General features: G+C 43.5%; 1 protein-coding gene across 1 annotated transcript in view; it reads right to left on the reverse strand.

Moving 5' to 3' along the window:
* Positions 1–396: 396 nt before the first annotated feature.
* FAM131B (family with sequence similarity 131 member B) overlaps positions 397–17,821 on the reverse strand; it is a 32,191-nt gene continuing 14,766 nt past the window's right edge. Inside the window, exons 2-7 of the mRNA XM_005523810.3 lie at positions 14,744–14,853; positions 13,289–13,324; positions 10,698–10,791; positions 9,894–10,091; positions 9,434–9,577; positions 397–9,024 (exon numbers count right to left, since the gene is read on the reverse strand). Of these exons, the coding sequence (XP_005523867.2) occupies positions 8,480–9,024; positions 9,434–9,577; positions 9,894–10,091; positions 10,698–10,791; positions 13,289–13,324; positions 14,744–14,853 (1,127 nt within the window). The 3' untranslated portion in view covers positions 397–8,479. The remainder of the gene's footprint in view (positions 9,025–9,433; positions 9,578–9,893; positions 10,092–10,697; positions 10,792–13,288; positions 13,325–14,743; positions 14,854–17,821) is intronic.

The raw sequence follows: 17,821 nt of genomic DNA on the forward strand, positions 1-17,821 counted from the left end.
TCATCAGTACTGGGACAAAACTTGTATGTATCACCTGGAAAATGCTTATTCAGTAGAACAGGAAAACTCACTCTGTGCTAAATTAGAGGATTTTGTTGATGTGATGCTTTCTGTCCTCAAATTTGGCCTAGGATTCATGGCCAGACAGTCAGATACAGATACAGACATACATCAGATTTTAGCCCTGTACAGTCAAACCCGTGATGTTCTTTCTTAATGAGAAATCAGGTATTTCCTACTCTGGGGTCCTTCTCCAAGCCACCATGGATCCTTTTCAATGTGCTCCATCAGACTATCTCCTTGAAACCCACCCCCTCTTCCTAGGATCCTCCTTCCTCAGACGCAACTCCCCTGGAGCCAGTCCCACAGAAATAAAACACTTCCACCAGCCAGGAGGGCAAGACCACATTCTGTTTAATAACAACTCCATAAAGGACTGTACATGCTATTTTGAGCTACCTCCCCTCCTTTACTGTGGTTGCTGCCACGTACAGGCATGGAGGTGTGTAGTGCCATACAGTTCTCTAAGTCTATATGTGATGTGTGCACATGTATGCAGGTGGTTGCACATGGATGTATTTATATATAGCTTTGTAGAAGTGTTTATCTCGTAAGTCACATTATCAAAACATGCGAAGTATATCCAACAAAAGTTTTCAGGCAAACATGTTTTGGAGCTGGAAGACCAAAGGCAAATCAGACTCATTTTAGTTTTTAAGGGCTAGTGTGGGACAATGTAAGGACGAAAGCTTTCAGTAGTGGGTCCCTTTCCCTTTTTGTTTTACTTCCATTCAGTACCTTCTCCCCAGACATTGATGCACCTCTGCAAACACTAGCTTAAAAGGATACATACAACCACCATGCAGCCTCCCCGCTACAGAAAACACGTGCAGGCTCGGGGAAGCCCTTGAAAAGTGCTTTGCAGCAACCTCCATGGTCCCACACGCTTATGCTAAAGTAGTTTCAGATACTGAGAATACAACATGTGAAGACTCAAGCCTTCAGTTATTTTTAATCATGCTTCAGGAATCCACCCCGCATGCCACCCCTGAGACTCCTCCCATCCACCACCCTTGTACCTCCCAAATCTTCTGCCTGTACCCACCCACGTCTGAAAAGAGCTGAAACAAGAGAAATCTTGCTCCCTGTAAAATTACTTTTGAGTTCCAATTTTATGGTGTAAGGATTCCCAGAGACCTCCAATCATGCACAACATCCACAAATCAGAAAAGAAAAGTTAAAGCCAAACAAGAATATATATCTGCAAAAGAGCTTTTGTCTTGCTACGTTGCTCAAGCATGCAGTTATCTGAAAAGAAGGGAAGTGTGCCTACACTTGCCTCATGGGAACATGGCAGAGCTCTGGAAGAAGGTTCTTAACCTTGTGGCCTCCAGTCCAATCATGACTGGATTTCCATGCCCAATGAAAATGAATCCAAAAGGCCAATGAACCTGGACTGCATGCCTTTATCTTATCAGAAGCAAATCTTGATGCACGATCTTGTTTCCGTAATGGAGAAAAGCCTTTTTAGATGTTTTTGTCTTGCAAGCATGGACATTTGATCCCTTATGGGAAAGCAAAACAAGACTAGGTTTCAGAGGGCATTTAAAATGTCCCCAGCTATAGGAGATGAGGAAGATCCTAGCAGGAGCATTCTTTCCACAGAACACTGCAACCCCTCTCTTCCCAGAAGACAGCAGCTACTACACATCAACCAGTAGGTAAGTCCTGCCCATGGCAGAGGGGTTGGACTTGATGATCTTTAAGGTCCCTTCCAATCATTGTGTGATTCTGTGGTATCTGCACTGAGAACATTCTTGAACAAGTCTTTACAGTTTTAGTAAACATGCTCCTTCTCAGAATCACAGCCTGACTAAATTTTTCCTGTTCCAACAATGTGCATCTGCACTGGAAAAATACATCGCATACTTCTTTTCTTTTGTGCAGACCAACACTGACAATCATAGAGCTTCTCTTCATTTCCAAGGAAAAAAATAACACTTTGATCTGCCTGTGCTGGGGAAAAATGTCAGTGCAAGGATGTAAATAGACCCTGATGTTCCAAGTGCAGATCTTCCATGTCCATTTGTTAACATAATAACCCTCATGCCTTAGCCCAGCCAATCCATGGAGCTGGCTGTGCTGCTGAGGGAGCACAGTGTCCCCAGGCTCCATGACATATTCTGAGACAGAGAGAGACACTGATCTGGCACAGAAGTCTAGCTCTTCTGCACAGGTTCACCACTACTTAGCCTGGGAAAAGCCTATGGTACAAAAGAGGCACCTGACATTGACTTTACAGCTTGCAATCATATTTGAGACTGTGCTTTAATGACTGTAGGCTGTCCTACACGTACATTTAGTTCTAATAGGCACCATTTTACTCACATTTTCCCTGTTTATTTTTCCTTTCCCTGAGCCATGGCATAGAAATCTTTCCCTGTCAGATTTCTACAGGGGAGGAAAATCAAAGATGAAAGCATTACCTATTTACATGTTTCTAGTTGTAAGCTGCTGATAATCTCTGTATTGGAATTAATTTTCTTTCTTTTCTTTCCTTTCTTTTCTTTTTTTTTTTTTTCTTTCAGAAAAAGTCAAACAGTTAGTTAAAAAGATATGCCAAAGTTGTCTGAACAAGGAACACTGGAAAATCCACGTGGGAGAAATTAGAAAGAAGAGCTTAGACTTTGCCAATGTTGCTCTGCTTTTTGTAGCATTTAGAGGCAGGTTATCTCAGTTTGTTTCTCCTTCTAGGCAATTATCAATATAAAAGTTAAGGCAAACTAAGCTGAATTTAGGTATTTTGGGTTCCCAGTGAGATCAGAACTCACACTAACTTCATTTGGGCAAGGAGTAAGTTCTTATTTGGTGTATTTCTCATACAATTTCCCTGAAGAACCAAGGGCACTGTGAGCTGTTTTTTGAAGAAAATGAAAAAGAAGCTAGCAGGTACCAAAATTCAGGGAGGTCTCTTTCCTATCACCGTCTTTAAAAAGTGTGGCTTGGACTAAGGAGTACCATAAGCTGCAACAATCCTGGACCCACAGCTTGTATAGCAATTCTATACCTCAGTCCACGCTGACAGGAGTCTGCCATGAAGCTTCTTACCTGTGTAGTGTAAACAAAAGACATCAAGCTTTTCTTGACCTTTTTCCAAGCTTTTCTTTCCATGTGTTTCCCCCTCTGCCACACACAGTGGTGCACAAGCCTGTACTGTTGCACACCACCTTGCCTCACCACGGTACCTCCTTCCTGTGTCAAACAAAGAGATGACTTTCCTTCTCCAGCTCTCTTCTCCGAGGCTACAACTAACATTCATTGCTGCTGTACACGGTACAGCACATGCAGGCTCTGCCTAGAAGTGAAATACTCTTCCAGATCTCACACTAGGACTGGACATAGGGATAAATACCCTTTCCAACAGCTATGCTTCACTTTTAAACAAGTCTCCCCTCTTGCAATTACAGGGTAAGACTTATCAGTGTCTTTAGCTGCCATGGAGTGTAATCACTGAGTGCACACACGATTTGTGCATGTTAATTTTATTAATTTCATGCATATATCAAGTTACTCATGTCCTCCTGCCCAATTTCCAGGTTTTACCTCAAAGGGGCCTGAGGGAGAGAACAGTGAGGGAAACAACAGAGCATAAATAACAAAGACCAAATTGAACAAGAGCATACTAAAAATTCCAAGGAAAACACTAAGGAAGAAAATGGGGAATAATGTTTTTCCTGGTACCCCCATGGGGCTTATTCTTTTGACATATCACAATCAGCTTAAGCCAATTTAAGTTGCATCTGCAACCAGTCTTCCACATGACCATCAACATGTATCACCAGCCCTCAGTGATCCCTGCCTCACCAAGAGAAGCAATATGAAGTGTTCATCCCACTGGAACCTTTATTTGGGTAGGGGACTGGGTTAGTTTTCAATGTGGCCAGTTCCTGAGCAACCAAATGAGTGTTAGTGCTGGTGCTTTTTAGGCAGTAGAAGTACAGAGCTGGTGGTGGTGGAAGAGAGGAGGAAGGACAGCTCCTTTGAGCAGCTTACGCTCATCACGAAGATGCCATTTCAAAGTGCACTTTCCCAGTTTCTTTAACCTGAAGTAAAGGAAGGCCAGCTGCTGAGAACAGAACCCTCTCTCCCTCTGCTCACAGCTCTTCCATCTTCACTTTTAAAGCAGGGTAAAAGTCCCCAGCTTGGTGTGGGCCAGCTGTGAATCAGCACCTGCCCAAGGGTTGTGGGAGGTGAGCATGGCCAGAGCAGAGTTCCTCCTCCTTCAAAGCAGCTCACCACTGGATCAGCTTAGAAGCTGATCTTAAACTCTGTTCCCTGCAGCAAGCCTGTCCTGAAAGGTGATGTTAATGTTTTTAAGGGGGAAAGCAAGTGGATGACTTGTCAGCAGCTTTCCAAAAGAAGATGATGATTTAGATGCACAGAAACTGAAAGAAGAAGATTAACTTGTCTGTCCCAGAGCCTGAGCTAATGGAATTGAAGAACAGAATGGCTTGTAAAGAAAGCTTCAGATTTATATAAAAGAAAAACTTATGAAATAGTATAACTAATCAGATATGAGCAATCATAGGAGAAGGAACAAGAGAGAATTTTCTTGCAGCAGAAGATTTTAAATTAGGGTCACTTCTGTTTAAGCCTTCTTTCATGTTTAGCATAGTAATTTCAACAAGTTCCTACTGAAGACAAAGGCTTGGCGGAAAGATGGGAATCTTCTACCTCCACTACTTCAAGAATATCCAAAAATTTTCTGTAGTGCAGCTTTGCCTTATAATGGGTTTATGGAAACAAACAGCAGAGCTCAGTTTCTTAGTAACTGCAGATCAGGGATACTGAGCTTACCTTCCCCTCTTATTTACAGCCTCACAAACACAATTTGGGCTCTGACTATGTGGCTGGACTCTCTCCAACTCATCCCTCCTCACCAGGATAAAGGGACTGCAGGCCAAATTTCGCTCACAGAGCACCTGTGCCTCCCATATGCTTGAATAGGTGTATCTATATAATAGCAGCTTTTCTGGGAAATGTACAGTAGGTTCCAGGTCTCTCTCTCTCTGATATTGGATACACACAGGCAGTGGGCCTGTTACATAAGAAAAGGTCAGATTATACAAACAATTTTCCACTTTCAAAGAGATTCAAACTGCCTTTCCAGTCCAGCTCAGGCTTCTCACTTGGGTGGCAAGTGTGGACAGGAAGATCTGCTCTCTCTAGTCAAACTCCTAGCAATTAGCTCTTTTGGACTGTGGAGAGGTATGGAAAATAGCCTTTTTCTTTCTTTCAAGAAAAGGCTGAAAGTTTATTATTCACAGAATGTTAAGACATTTATGAAAAAAAATAATTACAGAATTTAGTAAGCCGGAAAGTTTTTACAAAGAGTGGTGTTGAAACCAGTCTGCATTCACAGAGAATGAGGCTATCTACAGGTTTCTAGACTGCAGGTTATGGAACTATACAGCAGGGTATAATTCTCTACCCCAATTCCACAGAGGCTAGAAGAATCTACAGATTTTCTCTTCCTATTGGACTCCACAGAATTTTCTTTAAGGTCAATTTTTTTCACACTTTTCCCTATGTAGATAACTTCCTCTCAGTGCCTTCCATGGAGATAAGGTGTATCTTTTAGACATCAATCAGACATCTTTGTAAATGTACCACATGTCCATATCAAAAAAAAAAAAAAAAAAAAGAAAAAAAGAAGCCCTGGACAAGTTGACCCACTTGTCCCAGTCCTGTAAACAACACAGAGGGATCTTTAGAAGCTACTCTGAAAGTTACCGTAAACATCCAGATTGGTCCTGGAGAGGCACATGGGAACAAAATGGTTTGGAGAAAGGAACAAGCCACCCGAATCTCCCACAAAGGTACACACCCAACCATTTTTGTTTCCCTGAAGACCTTTTAAAAAAGAAATAAAAATAGCTTTAAACTTACTCATTTACTCATCTGCTGAGGTGCTCTTGGCACTTGCCAGCTCCCTCTTCTGCCTAATGTGATTTCCCAGGCCCTGCTCCACAGCTGGACCCAAGCCAGCTCAAGATAATGAGCTACCACTGGCCCTGCAAGAACTATAGCAGACCATTTTTATCAAGCCTTGCTGCCTAGGGGAGGTTAGTACCTGTATGTGTAAACATCTTTGAAGAGATATTGAAAGGTCATCCTTCAGGAGAAGAGCGACCTCCTTAGAAAGATGGAAGCAAGACCAAGCAAATACATAAAAAAAGATGGGTCATAAAAACTTTTCTCTCTTACCTACACCAAATTACCAGTCTTACTTAAACATCCCAGAGGTCTTTCATTTAGAGGTGCAATGGAGAGGGAAGACAGATCTTCTTGAAGTGGACTTGGCTGGAAAGACCTGGGTATTGAAAAAGGAGCTCCTCTTTTTGCAGCTGCCTGCATCAGTGGGAAAAAGCTGAGTGGGGTAAAGTTCTTCCTGAGAGTCCCATTCCTACTTTTCACAATTCCTGGACATCATTTGCTTTGCTTGCCAGGAGCTGTCTAAACTCTGAGACTTGATGATACTCCTTCAGTCACATTTTATTTGCCTTAGACATTCTTCCCTGAAAATATGCAGGAGCTAAACCTGAAGCAGGAAAGAAGCATGTATCACTCTCCTGTCATCCAAAAAAACACACCAAGCCTGAAGAGGAGGCAAAGAAGAGACAAATGTATCATGAATTAAACAGAGCAAATATGAGTCAGAGTAAGTGAGAAAGAGTTGCTCCTGGAACAGTATGGCAGTGTCCAGGCAAATTCCTTTCTCTAACTCATCAGATCCAGCATCTGGTCTACACCCATGCTCTGCTGATGCCTCCTTGCAAGAAGTCTTGCAATTAAAACCCAGAACTTGGGTAATCTCTGCTGGTTCTGTTCAGTCCTCCAGCAAAATCAATAATCTTATACAATTTTTGCTTTTGTCTCTGTTTATTTTCAGGTGAGAGCTGAAAGGAAACAATTTCCTTTCAAAACCTCTCCCTCCCAAAAGGAGGTCTGTAAAAAAATGTCGAGGAATTGCAAGAGACCAAATTCCCCCTAATCAGAGAATCATGTCTTTTTAAACAAAAAAATATATAACCCGTACAAATAGGGAAAACTCCTGAAATCAGCTTTCTCCACACCTAAAAAAGAGATGGGAGGGAAAAACAAACAGACCAAGTGCTGAGCATTATTTACACTGCTTGGGGGTAGGAAAACAAAAGAAGAAAACATAGGCAGGAAGAAAAAGAAGACAAATAGGCAGAAAAAGCTTCCTCTCACCCCTTTTCCTCCAGCTATATTTGGCACTGCAGGAGTGGCAGAAATGGGGAAGGTGCAGTATTTCTGTTAAGTCATGACTGGAGTACAGGCTTTTCCCATTACTAACTGCTTTGTTATGAACACTTATCCAGCATATAAAAAGGTAAAAAAAAAAGCGCAAAAACTGAAAACTCTAATGTAAACTAGGTATCTGTGATCTCATAGCTGTACACGCTGTTCCTGGACCTGCTGCCTACTCTCTGGGTCTCTCCATTCTGCTGGCAAGGAAAAGACAGAAGGACACAGCAGCAGCACCAAGATGGACATGTCCTCAAGCCCACTGCAAGAGTCAGCTTTTTATGACTGTCTCCGTAGCTGAAAATGTTCTTTCCACTGGCTTCCAGTGCCCACTGCCAAAAGGACACACGACTCTTGCCAGCTCCTGGGAAGGCAGAAATGTCAAAGAGAGAAACAAATGAAAGAGACCAAAGCATGAATATCTGAGAGCAGGGTTAGATTCGTATCTGCATCCATTCTTCCACGCCACAGCAGAGTCATGCCCACAGAGCACACTGGCAGCACAGCCCGGGCCCAGGGAGCGCAGTTCGTATCCATCAAAGCTACAGCTTTGTATCAAGGTGCTACTGAGGATCTGGTTACACAGCACATCTTTCATCTCCATGGTGTCTGTATGGAACACGGCCTGATCCTCTGCATCAGCCACAACGGCAACGCTAGTGCAATCTAGATCTGCAAAGCCACATCTTCACTTTCAACCAGTTTATATTCAGATATTCTATCAAAGGGGGCCATGTCCACAGAGCAACATCCATTCTGCTAAGATGAATTCTAGCCACAAAGCTGCTCCCTACACCAAGCCTATCTCATCAGCTACATCCCCAGTACCAGAAGAGTTTGTATCCACAGCCAAGACTTTGTATTAAAAAGATTTAGAAATTATTTACCAATCCAGATCTCTCCAAGCACATCACATGTTGCCCAGAGCAATGAAAATCCAAAATATGTGTCCATGGGGGAGGGGAAGAAAAGGTTTTTATGTGTCAATCACTTTGAGACTTTCCTTGTTTAAAAAAATAATTAAATGTCAGGAATGGAAGGTATGTCTGCTTGGAAATATGGGGAGCTGGAGAGAAGAATCCCTGTAATTGCATTCCTTGCCATCCCTCTTTTTTTTTCAGCAATGATGAGAACTTCACAGAAAGCATCAGTTGTTTGTTTCTCCCTCTTCCTCATCAAAGGACTGCACCCCAGAGGAGGTGACATCTGAGACTTTGCGGCTCAGTGCAGCATGTTCCATCTCCTCTCGAGGAGACAAAGATTCCAGGTCCCGGCACACTGCATCATCCTCCTCTGGAGAGGGCTTCTTGTTTAGGAGAGGAGCCTTCTCCAGCCGTGGGTTCCCTTCATCCTCAATGTGGTCCTCCATGTACGTGCTGGACTCAGCTCCACCCCCACTCTGAGCAGTCTGCAGGGGCCACACGTGGACCAGCCCCGTGCTCTGGATGAAGTTCTGCTCCTGCCGCTGTTGCTGCAGCTGCTGCTGCTGGAGAAAGCTGCTCTGAAGCAAAATGCTTTCCTGAAGGTTTGTCTGGGACTCATCAAAATTCTGGCCTAGGTAGGAGCCAGTTGCTGGGGAGGCGATGAGGGACTGGTCACTGGCCTCCCAGGCGTCGGATGAACCTAAGCAATACATGCCCTGCGAGACGTAGGAATGAGGCCAGCTATCATACTGCGTCTGGGCCATATGCTCTGCAAGCAAAGGAGGCAAACAACACACAGTTAGACACTCTCCCTAGGCCAAGCTGGCTCATCCAGGTAGCCTGTGTGCCCGTGCACTGTACTGCACAGGTTGGATGAACCCTTCAGAGGAAAGAGGGCAAAGAGAAAACAGTTCTGGGCAGTCGGCAGGTGGCCTTGATTAAACCCACAGCTGTCAGTAAGAGCTGGTTGCTTTCCACAGCTGTGCTCTAAAAAGGCAAAAGGAACTGGGCTTTTGGAAACTCCCTGTTAAGATTAGATTCCTTGGACAGCTCCATGAACAAGGATGACTCTAGCAGATCTGACTGGGGCTACAGAATAAAATAGAGCAAAAGAGAGCAACACGACAACCAGAGCTGGAAGGGGGTGTCTTGCATTAGCATGAAGCACTGGAGCTCACCTTGGCTCTCCATCAGCTCCTGATAGTTCTCAGAGTAGTTGCCTGCTGGGTTGTCCTGGTTTGAGTTTACACTCACATCCTCACCATCCATGGAGGACCAGGCCATGAGAGTCGCTTCAGAAATAGCAAATTGCTCCATCACTCCTGTGCCAAAGGAGACAGGGAAGGGAAGCAAAGGTGCATCTCCACTTCTCGCCATCATCCTTTACCCCATCTTTTGGTCACACTGTCTCACTCTGGTCCTATCTCAGCAACACCCACCACCCACAACTGGCCCTCACCCTCTCCTCCTTGCATCCCACTGGCAATATCCCAGCCATCAAAGTCTCTCTCTACTTCAGCCACCCGAACCACCCGCAGCCTCTCCCAAGTGTTCTTCTCTGTTTTGGTCTCTTGGGGATTCCGCTGTGGGGCACCCCACCCAATCCAACCCCCATGCCAGAAGAAAAGGCATCGCTACCTGCGAGGAACCGGGCCTCCTTCTCGCCGTCGCTGAGGTCCGAGTAGGCGTCGGCGTCCTTGCGCGCGCTCTCGTGCGTGTGCTGCTGCTGCTGGCTGTGGGCTTTGCCCCAGCCCTGCCACTCGATCATGTGAGCCACGCGGCCCTGGCCCATCGCCGTCGGCTTCGTGACGTGGTCCTTCATGCTGCGAGATATCCCTAAGGGGCCAGACATTGGAAAACAAGGGAGGGCTATTACACAGCTCCAGCGTTTTCGGCCGTGCTTTTTACCGCTCTTAGGAGTGGAGCTTCTCCCCTCCTTTCCTGACAGGATGCAGGACTGGGTGTCTCCCACTAGGACTGGGTATCTCCCACCTCTCACTGCATCACTCTTCAGGAGAGTTTCTCCATCTTTCCTTGGACAAACTCTCGGAAGGGGGAAAAAGGGGAACCTCAAATATGAAAGACCATTTCCTTCCTTGCCTAGAATCCATTTAGGATAGAGTTGGGCATGAAGGATGAAGCCTGGAAGTGAACAAACTAAGAAACAGAAAATGGGGTTAAACCCAAGACTGAGGGGAAGCAATTGAAGATGTCTGAGCAGGGGTGCACGGTGAGAAGCCAACAGGAGTAAGACAAATCTGTTCTTTAAAAGGGCAACAACTGTGAGACTTCTGTATTTAGAACCACGGTGATGCAGACTCCTCTAAGGCCATGAAAAGGTGAAAGCCAGAAAGGAGCAGTTGTGAGAGTGACAGAGGGAAGAGGCACAAAGGCCTGTGGAGAGAAGCTGCCAAGGCTAAAGTCAAATTTTGAGGACCTCACCAGAGAAAGATGATTTAGCCAAAGCCCCAATCCCATAAGCATTGGAGTTGCGTTTCAGCTTGGGGAGGATGGAGGTCGTATCTTCCATGGAGAGCTGAAAAGAGAGAGAATATGAAGAAATGATATACAGGAAGGAGAAAAGGAAGTGAACTGAAGTGAGAAAACAGTAGGTAGTTGGAAGATGAGGAGCAGAAGCAAGCAGTAAGAACAAAAGAAGGAAAGGAAAAAATTAGAGGCTATTTAACCAGGACTGGATATTGCACAGCACTGGGACTGACTGAGGCAAGGCCAGAGGGAGAGGCAGAAAGAGGCTGTGAGAAGCCTCCCATTGGCAGCTGCCAGTCCTCTACAGACATGCTGCACCATTCCCAACTCTGTTAGAGATGCAAGACATGACTGATGGGACAATTCAGGGATCTTGCAGTGGGGAAGTATCAGTGCAATAGGCAAGCCACACTAATGTATCATATATGCATTATACTAGCGATTTTTTAATGTCACTTTGGGGTTTTTATTTCTTCTTATACGGTCTTAATTAAATAATCACGGCTATATCAGTGATGGGTCCTGTTTCAAGCACCTACATCTCTAAAGAAATTCAGTCTACAGCTCTGCTTAATTTTCTTGACTGTCTTTTCTATGTTTATCCTCAGTCCCTGAACAACAAGGACAGGGCACTATTGGGACAGGCAGCCGTCACAAACATCATCACAAAAATAATCTCTCAAGATGAATTCATCAGGCTTCTTCAGAGATGCCAGGTATTGCATATGAAGCTTAACTTTCACAAGGGCTAAATAAACATTGCTTCTGCTCTTCATTTCAACCTCTCTGAAAATCAAGGCCAGAATGTTTCAAACACAAGGATATTCAAAAGTAGTGACTATCACACTGGAAATTTTAAATCCTGACACAAAACAAGCACTTGGTCATAGGCGCAGACCTCACAAAAAGTGAGTGGAGCAATAACTGGGCAGTGAAATAACTGGAGGCAAAGGAAGGCATTGTAAAGATCTTGTACTGTGTATAATTCCAGTCAGTTGCCAAAATATGAGAGGTGAGTTTTTCTGGAAACTGAGTGTAAATGCAGCAACTAAGGCATCCAGGAACATGCCATGTGTAATGTGAGCTGAAGCAATCAGAAAGCAGAGGAAGAACAGTAAAAAGTGAGAGCCCAGCCCTTGTTCCATGATGCATTTCCTTTGGTGAAGAAGCTTGTTGGAGAAAGTCCATCTATGCCTCCACTGGTCATTCCTGCCTGGGTGCTCCTGCTCAGTTCCAACTCTCCACCCACTTGTTCCAAGACAGCCTGGGGGCTGAGCTGTGAGCTGCCTCATGGAACCCATCAAAAAAAGAAAGTAAACTGCAGAGGGCTCCTACTACTGCAAGGTTGAAGAGCTGTGACATGAAGGCAGGAATGAATGGGAAGGGAAGGAAATTCACGATCCAGCTTCGGTACCGAAGAAGATCTATGGAATTACACTGGGTAAGAGCTGCCTCATGGAAGAGCTCCATGGATTCTGTATGGGTTGGAAAATGGGAAACTGCAAGTAAGGAAACTGTCTTCTACTTTCTTTAAGGAAACACAACCTTGTGTACTTTGCTTTCAGCTAGACATAAGTACAGTGAGGAAAAAAAATTGACAAATTTCTTCTAGACAGTTCCTGCATGCATCATTATTTTCCAGCATTATTTGTTACTGTAAGCGATCCTAGGCAAAAGATCCCAAGCCATAAGTGCCATAATGAAAGAGGCATCAGCATGGTGAGAAATAGTTAAAAATTATATTCAGCGCTCCAAGTGTTTTCAAATCACAGTAAAGAAGAAAGCTGCAGGTATTTTGAAAGTTGTGAAAGAATCTGGAATTTGAAAATACTTATACTACTCAAAATGGAGCTGCTAATCCTGGCCTTCCATGTGTACGAAACTATGAAGTTAACTTATGTGAAAATATTTTATAAGTACCCCTTAAAAAAGTCCAGTAGAACAAATATGCATTATTCCTTTTTCAGGATGCTGTTTCTGCATTAATGAAAAAGAAAAAAAATATTTTCTTTTCATGGCACAGGTATTAAGAGTGAAAGGAACATGTGTAATTAAAATGTTTGCTTGTTTCTCATCTGCTTTTTAACTGAAGTTAACTGGTACTTACCATCCACCCTAGGAGACATAAAGAACTGTGTGCAACTGAAAATGAGAGAGGCATTTCTCCCAAACTCCTGGAGAAGATCAAATGATGCTCTAATCAAGGACTACTATTTTTTAAAATATGCTGGACAGACACTTTTCCTATGTAGCAGTGCCCAGAAATCTCAAAAACAGAACATATGAAATGGCACACATTTGTCCCCAAAAGGATGAAAGCAATTCAATAGCCACCTACAAATAGAAATACCTGCCAGACAGTAAAAGACTCAGAAGCAAACAAAAATCTATCACCATCCTCTGAATCGTAGACAACTCCCAGAATTTCAGCAGCACTAAGGACTTTCAGTCATGCTCCCAATTCTGGCCTCCACTGTATCCAATGTCAGACAAATCCTGGTCCTCCTATGACTAGAAATTTGAAAAGTGACACAGTGCATACTCACATTGATACCATCCCAGGAGAAATCTGTCCGTGTTTGCTAAAGAAAGCAAAGAATGGCACCATGTCAGTGTAACAAACAACTTGGAAGCAACCATGCAACTCCAATAATTTACCAAAATCAACAGGCACTGCTTTCTGGTGTATTATAAAAAACTTGTGCCTTTCAAGATGGCTTCATTCCCTGCTGGTGATTACGGTGCCTGTAAGTGTGTTTGAAGGTGAAATAGTGAACAGGGTGACAGAGTAGGAAAGAGAAAAGCACCTTTTCACAAGGCTCCCCTCCTAAGGGATGCACCACTTTAGGTTAACACAAGGAGGAGCTACACCACCTTTGTATTTTGAGTGTCCTACAGCAAGCAACTCAATTCTGCTGAAATTATTTTCTCCTGCAGTGTTTCGGTTTGTCCACCCTGACTCACTCACCCCTTGCAAACCAAAAACATTTCCCACATCGGCCATCACAGTACCAGAGTGTGTTCCCTTCAGCTGGGAGGACTCACACTTCAGCAACTTGGGTTTGGGGATGGAGACACTCAGGAAAATTTAGATGACTCATGTTACACCTATGGTATCCATTCATATAAATCAAAATGTTCCCTGAGGTGTGGTTTATGCTCATTGACTTTTAGATCTGCTTTGATTTGGCTGAATTCTCCATACAAGATTGGGCCCAACAATTTCTGCCAGGACTCCATGAAACTCTAAATGTCTTGAAGTTACTTTCCAAGCCAGCAAGGTACACAAAAAAAAACCCAACAAAACAAATATAAATATATATATATACACACCTATTAACATTTTTTGAGGTTTTGCAAACTGTATGTTATTTGTTAAGCTTATTTGTGTACATTATTTATAATTCTTCAAATATTATGCACTTAAAATAGATTTTACCTTTCTATTAATCATTATAGCATACTCTGAACTTGACAAAGCTGAAAATTCAGGTATCTAGGAATGCAGAAGCTGCAGTAATTCAGTGAACCAGCCCTTAAAATACAGCATGATAAGTCAACTGTCGGTGAGTTGCTAGTAAATGCACCTATATAATTCAAAACACAGACAAATGTGTTTCTTCAAAAGATTTCATGGCTGTGCTGCAGAAGCTGGGACAGACACGGTGCTGGACATCCCAATGTGAACCCCTTATTCAAGGACTGCAGACCTACAGGCTTGTCAGAACTGTCACTGTTGTTTTCATGTTGTGCTCCACTCCCATCATGACTGGTTAAAAAGCACTTTCATTTGCAGATTCTTACTCACTATGGATCTTGTGAAGGGAGTGACTCAGTTCTATTCATAGCAAGCCAAACTACCCAGGTATGATCCTCAGGAGCTCACTGGCACTCCGGTCCTCTCACAGATGCTGTCTCAGTGATGCACAACACCCATTTCTGAACTCAGAATTCAAACTCTCTCATCCCCTTGGCTAAATAGCTCTGGGCCAGGCACTCACCTCAGTGGAAGGTCGATGGAAGCTGCTGCCATGCAGAGAACTCGTGCTGTCCATATTGATTTGGTCCACATCTTTCAGTCCCTTCCAGTCTACTGCAATCACCTCGTTTCCTGTGGGAACACATCTGGTCAGGCTTCTGAATGACACTACAATTTGTTCCATCAGTCTTAAGCCAACTCAACTAAGCAAGCAGGAGAATCATTGAGTTTAAGGCCAGAACAGACTTAAATCAGATATTCCATTTTTAATCAGACCACATGTACCTGATCATCAACTATTATATTTCTATCTCCATATGAAAACTAGTCACTTGTGTTTCTCTCAAGCATGATGTATGCTTAAAGCATAAGCTTTAAGTACAAAGCTAAAGTACAGATTCATCCAGTAATGATGTGTGACTGGGAAAAAAACAACTTCTTTAATATTCCCTTTCATATTAAACCATCATCCCTTAAAAAGGCATTTCACCATTATGGTTGGCCATCAGCTTAGAGCTGCTGGAGCCTTTGCTTTGTCATCCTCAGCAAGATAAAAGACCTTTTTAATACCTGCCATTACATTTCAAATTTTAAATAACAATAATATAAAATATAAATAACAAAATTTTATTAAGATTAAAAAAATAAATATTATTAAATTTAGAAAGTGAAACTAAATGCTTAAAAGCACATGTTAGTAGTCAGACAGGTAACCAGGACTGCTCTGTGCAGTCAGCAATTTACTGTGTCCTCAGCCTGTGTGCCATCCTCAAACTCTGGTTAAAGTTACTTGCTCCCATGTCAAGAAGGAACAATTGTACTGTCCTTAAACCTGAGCCTCCTAGAATCTGTCAAGAAATGTAGCTGTCAAAATAATCATCTCTTCCTGGGATCAGTTCAGCAAGGTCTAGTCTGTTTGGATTGAATGTGAATGGTTCTACTTTCATGGTCTTCTAACTTATTTTTTACTCTTTATAGCAAATTTCTCCTCCACATATGCAAAGCTCCTTGCTCATTCTAGCAGCCCTGGCACATTTACGGAGTGCTCATCACTGCACTTCCCCAGCACAAATCTTCTGACAGGTGAGAGATGCTGCACTCCACCCCACACAGGCCTGCAGGAGCCAAGGAGGCACTTAAGGCATTCATTAGCTAGAATTCAAAATGCAAGAAACCTGATTTTGTCCCCTAAAAAGGCTAAACATGGCAATATGAAAAACATCAGAAAGACAATGCTATTTGCATATTGGGGTGTCCACCACACCTTCGCATCTCAAATTTCTGCTGTGCAGGAAGATCCATTTCTGAGAGAACTAAAGGATATTTTTTCCTTCACATCCAAATCAGGATCATTAGAACCAAGTGCTTTAATAGCATCCCCCATATGTTTCTAATTAGGCTGAGTAAAGCTGTTCTCAGCTCCTTGCAAAACTCAAGGAACTCAAAAGAAAAAGAATTCCTGCATGCTACAAAGCACTGAGGTCATTCATACACAGCCAGACCTCAGGAGAAGGCAGGACATGGCTATGACAAGCATGACAAGCACCACCTTTGAGGGCTGTGATTCTCTTAGCTGGTTTTCCTGACAAGCACATGCATGTTTTGGGCCCCACTGAGCTCTTGCAGGCTGCACTGCCACTGACTGGACTGGCAACCTGGAGTCCAGCAAAGCAACGGAGGCACATCTGGGGATTTCTGTACTCAAGCAAGAGCAGCAAGGCTTAATGGGCCACTTGTGAGTTGCCTGATACCACCATGGCTGGGAACCTCTTATATCTTATGTTATAGGCGTCCAAGTGAAGCTTCCAGGGCTAGAAGCCTCTGTGGCAAAGGGAAGTTCCAGGGAGAGCAGTGGAAGCCCAGCTGACAGTCCCAGGTGCATCAGCTGTAGGGTGTGGCTGTGGCTTAGAATGGAACACACTTGTACTCAGCCCCCCTGGACAGGGAAGGGGTAAAGGGAAGGAGGAGGGAGCACTACAAGGAAGGTACACACTGCAAGAAGGCTGCAGCACCATTCTGGGCACGCCCTGCAAAGACACCTCCACCCCAGCCAAAGAAAGAGGAACCTCTTGCTCAGCACAGGTGACTCCACAGCCCCCAAGTTCAGCAAATGACACTCAGCCTTTTTTCTCAATGCTGCAAGCCCACCGATGGTTTTCTCCAAGTGTTAGAATGTGGAAAACAGTCACAGAACCACAGGATGGTTTGGGTTGGAAGGGACCTTAAATAACATCCAGTTTCACCCCCCTGCCACGGACAAGGACACCTTTCTCTAGACCAGGCTGCTCAGAGCCCTGTCCAACCTGGCCTTGAACACTCCCAGGGATGGGGCACCCACAGCTTCTCTGGGCAACCTGTGACAGTGCCTCATCATCCTCACAGGAGAGAATTTCTTCTTATTGTCAAATTTAAACCAATCCTCTTCCATTCTGAAGCCACCTCCCCTGGCACAATCATGCCCGTGTAAATTGTCCCTCCCCAGCTTTCAGGCCCCCTTTGGGTACTGGAAGGTGCTAAAAGGTCTCCCAGGAGTTTTCTCTTGTCCAGGCTGAATATTAATACTATTCTGGCAGCATCAAATAGTTGAAGGACATCAAACAATTATTTGTCTCAAAGTCCACACCTGCTCTGTAATAGCAAAACTAAAGAACTACAGAATTTATTTACTAATGTTTCTTTCCAGTTGAAACAGCTCATCTATCTAGCTCACGGAAAAAGAATGAGTAATATGTGATTTTGCATGCTCTGTAAAGACTGAATAATCTTTGAAAATAAATTCTTGGTCCAAACAGTTTCACAGGTACTAAGAGAGAAATATATTGAGAGAAAATAACTCTTTAACATCTGTTATATTGTTTTAAATGCAGTCATTTCTGCTGAAAAGTTACAGCATCACACACTGGTTGAAAAGAAAATATCTGTGTTCTAAGTGATGTTGGGCCTGGGGCAACATTACTGTCTCTTATTGAAAGTTGGATAAAGGTTAGTGGGGTTTTTTTCTCTCCTGCTAGAAATAGCAAGAGCAACATTAACCCATGTTAGACCAAGACATGAAAAAACAAGTTCTGCCCTGACAGATGGAAGGAAACATGGAAAATCA

The sequence above is a fragment of the Pseudopodoces humilis genome, chromosome 2 (genome assembly GCF_049639895.1).
Source record: "Pseudopodoces humilis isolate 2021_Gansu_Grassland_sample_001 chromosome 2, ASM4963989v1, whole genome shotgun sequence".
Taxonomy (NCBI): domain Eukaryota; kingdom Metazoa; phylum Chordata; class Aves; order Passeriformes; family Paridae; genus Pseudopodoces; species Pseudopodoces humilis.